Consider the following 6,670-nt stretch of genomic DNA (forward strand, 5'->3'; position numbering starts at 1 on the left):
AAAAAAAAAAAAAAAAAGAAAGAAGTAGCAGCAATGAAAATAATTTTATGGTTTGGGATCACCACAATATGAGGAACTGTATTAAAGGATTGCAGCATTAGCAAAGTTGAGAACCAATGTTATATAAGGACTGCAGAAAGACACTTTCAGCCAAGCTGAACTACCTGGAAAAACAGAGGCAAGTGAGCTTGTTATAAACAACAGGATCTGGGTTGATTCTGAGTTTGAAATTAAGAAACTTTAGTCTTCAAAGTAATATAACTTAGGAGTGAATAGGGGTTAAAGACCACACACAAAAAACAAATCAGACAGACAAAGAAATGGGCAGACAGAAGATTGGTGATGGCTGGTTGCAATCAGATCTTCTCCATCTTAGAGATGAGGTCATCACAGATCCTGGTCAGTTCATCATTTTCTTTAGTCTGAAGAAGAAAAGATAAGGCTGGTTTCTGTAGGGTCTCAGAGGGAGTGGCACCTGGCTAGGAAGGTCCCACCCATCTCAAATAGGAAAAGAGACTAGAAAGGAAAAGGCTGGCTCTGGACTTACTGAAAGAAATGGCCAGTAGGGATATAATTAAACAACAACAACAAAAAACAAACAAATAAAAAAACCAAAAAACAAAACAAAAGATATGGCCAGGCAATCCTTGTATCAAAGTCAACTCCGGAGCAGCCCCTGGAGTTTGTGCCCTACCTTCTGTTCCACAGTCTTCTCCAGTGAGTGGATTTGCATCTGTGCCTTCCTTAGGCTCGCCTGGAAGGCCAGTGCCTCTGCTTGGGCCTTGCTACGCACTTGGGCAATCTCCTCATTAGCCCTTGGGCAGAAACAGACACACAGGTTAGGCCTGACCCTGTAACAAGTTAGCTAGGCTTCCCTCCCAAGATGGGCATCTGGTACTCACAGGTTGAGCTTCTCTTCTGCATGGGACTTCAGTGCTTGGTACCTCTGGCCCTCCTTTTCAATCTTTGCTATGTATTCCTCAACACATTTCTTCAGAGAGTCTTCATTCTTGAGAATGAGCAGACAGGAACATTAATGGTGCACTGTCCCATCAGAGCCAGGCCTATCCAGTCTGGGCATATAGGGAGTCCCAGGGGAAGGGGCAGACTTAAGGCTTTTGGGGACATTAGTGATACAGAACTTGGCATTTTCCCTTTAGAAAAACCCTCTTGATGTATGTTTACGTCTATCCCATCTTCAAGGTGCAAACATCTGGGTCTGACCCCTAGAGTAGTACCCGGCATCAGTTTCTACTTAGGAGTGCAAGTCACACTACACACGGCAGCAGCACAATCAGGTGGGATGTATGCAGCAGCCTTGCTCCCCACTCACTCTCTGGGCCTCTCATACTCACAGTGAAAGCTGACTACTGAGGATCATGTAGCAGGAGTTAGCTGGCTCCCAAAATGACTTGTTTCCTCCATAGACACCACGGGGAAAGTTCAGTTTGCCCACCACCTGACATTTTTGTTTGTTTTTTGAGACAGGGTTTCTCTGTGTAGTCTTGGCTGTCTTAGAACTCACTCTGTAGACCAGGCAAGTCTTGAACTCAAGAGATCTGCCTGCCTTTGCTTCCTGAGTGCTAGGATTAAAGGCCATGTGCCACCACTGCCCTGGCTCAGTTTGCCTTTTCTTGCAAGGTTGTGTGTGTGTTGTGAGCATGCATGCATGTGGTGCTGCTGGAGAATACATGGGCCTCATGTATTCCAGGCATACTACCACTGAATGGAGGAAACCCCCAGTCTCCTCTGAGGCTCCATAACAGCCAAAACCTGTGTTTCACAGATCTGGCTGTGCTTCTCCACCAGAACCTACTGGATACAGTTTGTCTTGTTGATAGGACATCAACTACTTTTCGTTGGCCTAGTACCAGGATCAGGGACAATAGCACAGCTCATGGCCCCACTCCTTTTGTTTTTGGTTTTTCAAGACAGGGTTTCTTTGTGTAGCAGTCCTGGCTGTCCTGGAACTTGCTTTGTAGACCAGGCTGGCCTCGAACTCACAGAGATCCACCTGTCTCTGTCTTTCTAGTGCTGGGATTAAAGGCGTGGCCCCACTCTTATGGGCTATGCCCTGTAAAACAAGGATCAAAGGGGATACAACGCACCTTCTGGTAGCCTTCAATCACTTCTTTCTGCTTCTCAAACCTCTTGAAAAGGTCAGAGAAAGACTTTTCCATGGAGTTCAGGTCTGCAATAAGTTGGTCTCTCTCTTTTTGAACCTTTTTGATTTTGTCTTCTGCGAGTTCCTTCTGTTTCTCAGCCTCCTCTTAAAAAGTTAAGTATTTGGGATTAGGAAGCAGCTACTATACTGGATGCCAGAAAGAGCCCCAAAACAAGGGGTGAGAGAACAACAGGAGAGATGGGGAGCCAGGAGCAGGGTGCAGCAGGTATGGACACTACTACGTGTCCCATAACACAACAGTCCCCCTTCCCCCTTCATGTTCTCTGGGATGTGACAGGTCTAGAACATGTCTGCTTCTTCCATGTCAGCCTCATGAGGAGGTTGGCCCAGGACCTAGCAATGAGATGCTTAAGGTAAGATGTTTAGCAAGACTGGAAGAAGCAGGTGCCAGTGTGGTAGACTTAGAGTTCATGTGCTTTATGGGTCTCAGGGGAAGGAGAACAGGAAGACCTGTCCTGGCCACTGTTGGCTTTGTAGACCCCTACCAGGACACCTACATCTCCACTCTGATACTTGCAGTCATCTCTGGGGGGGGGAAGGCAGGACAGGGCATGGCGTGACAAGCTGCACTGTCTGTTCCTCACCTCACTAAAGCTCTGGCTGCCAGCTGTTCAGTGAACGTCAGTCATATGGGTACCTCCTCTCTTCACTGAACCTCACCCTCAGTGGCTACAGAGCACAGGTTAGGAGAAGAAATGGGCGGTATATTGTTATCTCAGAACACAAAGGGAAGGATGCAGCTAGCACTCACCCATTGATTTGTACACGATCTTCTCAAACCCATCCATGATCTTCCTATAGAAGGAGAGAAGATGAGTATCTGTGGCTCATCACGCAAGTGGAGCTATGTCATAGCACTGGTGCTGTAGTCTTACCCCATCTCCAAGTATTTCCTGTTGAGGTCCTCATACTTGCTCCTCAGCTCCAAGTTCTCCTGTTGTGTTGCATTCACCTAGAAGCCACATACCTGGGTTGGCAGGTGGACCACAATCACAAGTCTGTGGGGTGTCTTTCTTACTAGGGATTGTTTCCTTCACATCCAAGGTCTCTGGAGTCAGCCACTGAGCTATGGGAACTCCATTCATAAAGCCAAGAAGTAGGGCTGCTGGCCATGTTAGTGAAGAAAACCTGCTGCAGTGGAACCCAGCAGGTACCCAGGGAGTATCTCTCAGTGTGTTGGCCAAATAGCCACAAGAGGGCGCCAAAACCACACTCCACTAGGCTGTATTCAGCAGGTATCACAGACCTTAAATTCAGTGTGGAACCCTCAGCCCTGTCCTGGGGCTATTCATTGATTTCCGAGACATAGAAGCATGTAGGAGATTCCTGTAAGCAGCCTGTATCTGGTCAGAGTACAAACTGCACTTAGAATAACCTGTACCTAGCTCTCAGCTACTCCTCCAAAACAGCCTCCAATTTTTTTTCTTCTTGAATTCTTTTTTGGAACTAGCTCTTGTAGACCAGGCTGGTCTCGAACTCACAGAGATCCACCTGCCTCTGCCTCCCGAGTGCTGGGTTCTTCTTGAATTGTTAAGAGAGAGGGTTTCACTGTTTAGCTCTGGCTGCCCTGGAACTCACTTTGTAGACCAGGTGGGCCTCGAACTCAGAGATCCATCTGCCTCTGCTTCCCAAGTGCTGGAATTAAAGACGTGCACCACCACTACCCGGTGATCAGCTTTTTCTTACCAGTGCGTCTAGGTCTTTCTGGCTGTATTGCAGCACATCTTCAAAAGGCTCAGTCAGAAGGAGGCCTCTAGGCTCAAGGACACACAAGGGTGGGCCTGGCACCTGTGTGGGTAAAACATAGGCCCTCAAGATCTCATTCATCTTTTTTTTTTTTAAAAAAATATTTATTTATTTATTATGCATACAATATTCTGTCTGTGTAAGACCTCGTTACAGATGGTTGTCCGCCACCATGTGGTTGCTGGGAATTGAACTCAGGACCTTTGGAAGAGCAGGCAGTGCTCTTAACCTCTGAGCCATCTCTCCAGCCCCCTCATTCATCTTTTGAGACCACAAAATTTGCAATGATGATAAAGTGCTTACTGGAACATCCGGAGCTCCTGAGAAATCTAAGTCCACAAGCTTGCCTTCTATTGGATTTCCCAAGCCAGGCTCATCTGCATCCTGTTCACTGAAACCAAACAGGCAGCAAGATCACCTCATGCTGAGTAGTGAATAGGGCATAAAAGTCAGTTGTGCTGTCTTAACAAGTTTTGTGTTTGGGTCTTACTCTAAAAACAAGCACACACAGGCTAGAAGGTAGCACCGGGCCTGGAGTTACTGGCTCATGTCCCCTTCCCCTGCTTGTCTACTCACTCTTCCTATGAGCCATGATTCATTTCTCATAGCAAGCTGCACAGCCATGGTAGATACCTTACTGGGATGTCTTCGGAGCACACAGGGTGAATACCTAGTTAGAAGTGGCAAATCTTTTCTTCTCTGGTTTCAAGGGTCTTGTGTTAGATTTAGCAGGTATTCTCAATATGACTTTGACTATATTTTTTTCCAAAGCAGCAGACACTAGCCTGGATTTTCCCCATAAATGTCAGACTTGGAGGCCCTATGGCTTCTGTCACAACCATTCAGACCTGCTTTTATAGTACAAGCTGTCATGGGGGATTCATCAAAGAACAGGCATGACTGTGGAACAAGAATTCCACTCATAAAAACAAATACTATCGGACCTGGCCCATTCTGGTACCCTACTGTGCGTTGCTTGAGTCTCCTGGGTGGCCTGTGTGAAGAGAGCATGGGAAAGCTCCCTCCTTATTAAAAAACATGGATTAGCCGGGCGGTGGTGGTGCATGCCTTTAATCCCAGCACTCGGGAGGCAGAGGCAGGCGGATCTCTGTGAGTTCGAGACCAGCCTGGTCTACAAGAGCTAGTTCCAGGACAGGTTCCAAAACCACAGAGAAACCCTGTTTTGAAAAACCAAAAAAAAACAAAACAAAACAAAAAAACATGGATTATCTGATCTATGTCCTGTTTGTCTACCCCCATTATTTATTCTAGTTCAGTTAACCCTTTTCTAGAATTTTTGAATCAGTTACTATACTTAGTAACAGCCACTAGTCTGCCTAGCTTGTATGAACATCTTCAAAGGAGGGACATACCTATTTGTCACTGGGACCACTGGCATTGGCCGCTGAGGGCTTTCTTTCAGGAGGGGATCAAATTTCAAGTACAAAGACTGCTTCCTCCAGGCTGACTCCTTAAACTGAGAAGAGGAGAGAAAGAACACCAACAATCATCAAGATTCACCATTGCTTTAACAGACACAACCCCAGGAGCCAACAAAGGGGGCTAGGAAACCACAACACACACTCATGGGTCCAGGATTATTTGGGAGTGAGGGAGACACATGGGTTAGGACTCTATGACCAGACACTATACAGGAACTGCAGGATGCTCCAGGCACCAAGCATAAATGGCCTCAGCTGACTGGGTCACAGGTTTCAGTTGGGGCTGCCATCAAGTGCTAAGCACCTACCGAAGATGTCCCAAACTGCTCCAGGTAATCTACTTCAGCGCCGGTACCTAGAACTGAAATGGTAAATAATGGTAGACATTTCCCTCAAGTACTGCAGGTACCAAGGGCTGTGCACCCGAGTGCTCAACAGAGTGTGATCACTCTTCTTTTTTTGGTGGGGTGGGATGGGGCAGGTTCCAAGACAGGTTTCTCTGTATAACAGCTCTGGCTATCCTGGAACTTGCTTTGTAAAGCAGACTTGGCCTGCCTCTGCCTCCTGAATGCTGGAATTAGAGTCATGTGCCACTACCACCTGGTGAATTTTTTTTTTAAATTAACTTTATGTGTATGTGTTTGCTTGCGTGAGCTATGTAAATATCATGCATAAAGAAGCCTGTGGAGAAAACCAAAAGAAAAACAAAACAAAACAATTCAGTAAAAATGCCAGGCAGTGGTGATGTATGCCTTTAATCCCAGCACTCTGAGCGTTCGAGGCCAGCCTGGTCTACAGAGTGAGTTCCAGGACATCCAAAGCTACAGAGAACTTTGTCTGGAAAAATCAAAACGTGTTCTTTTGTTTTGTTTTTGTTTTTGAGGCAGGGCTTCTGTGTAGCCCTGGCTGTCTTGGAACTTTCTCTGTAGACTAGGCTGGCCTTGAACTCACAGAACTCTGCCTGCTTCTGCCTCCTAAGTGTTAGGACTAAAGGTATTATGACCGACCACTGCCTGGCTGGTCATAGTGTATCATCACAGCAATAGTAACCCTAAACCAACATCTCATCTTTTGAAGGAACAAAAGTTTGCATGTGAACTAGTCAGAGAAACAGCCTGTGGAATAATTACCTGTAAACTACAGGAATGTTAAATATCCACAGGATTTATGGAAAACTGGGTGACACCTTAGGGTTGCATACCTTCTGCTGGGTCTCTGAAGCTCTCTTCCTTTAGGTCCAAGATAGGCTCTGGTCCCTGATGAGAAGGCTCCAGAACTGGCTGAGCAGGAGGCACCA

The 6,670-nt window shown here is 46.4% G+C and overlaps 1 protein-coding gene across 1 annotated transcript in view; it reads right to left on the reverse strand.

Annotated features, from left to right (window-relative positions):
• Positions 1-91: 91 nt before the first annotated feature.
• Tacc3 (transforming acidic coiled-coil containing protein 3) overlaps positions 92-6,670 on the reverse strand; it is a 16,090-nt gene continuing 9,511 nt past the window's right edge. The window contains exons 6-16 of the mRNA XM_013353361.2: positions 6,575-6,670; positions 5,682-5,734; positions 5,305-5,408; positions 4,235-4,322; positions 3,872-3,973; positions 3,061-3,137; positions 2,937-2,980; positions 2,109-2,269; positions 903-1,009; positions 695-815; positions 92-422 (exon numbers count right to left, since the gene is read on the reverse strand). The exon at positions 6,575-6,670 is cut by the window's right edge and continues 17 nt beyond it. Coding sequence (XP_013208815.1) covers positions 357-422; positions 695-815; positions 903-1,009; positions 2,109-2,269; positions 2,937-2,980; positions 3,061-3,137; positions 3,872-3,973; positions 4,235-4,322; positions 5,305-5,408; positions 5,682-5,734; positions 6,575-6,670 — 1,019 coding nt within the window. The 3' untranslated portion in view covers positions 92-356. The remainder of the gene's footprint in view (positions 423-694; positions 816-902; positions 1,010-2,108; positions 2,270-2,936; positions 2,981-3,060; positions 3,138-3,871; positions 3,974-4,234; positions 4,323-5,304; positions 5,409-5,681; positions 5,735-6,574) is intronic.

Source organism: Microtus ochrogaster, unplaced genomic scaffold (genome assembly GCF_000317375.1).
Source record: "Microtus ochrogaster isolate Prairie Vole_2 unplaced genomic scaffold, MicOch1.0 UNK6, whole genome shotgun sequence".
NCBI lineage: Eukaryota > Metazoa > Chordata > Mammalia > Rodentia > Cricetidae > Microtus > Microtus ochrogaster.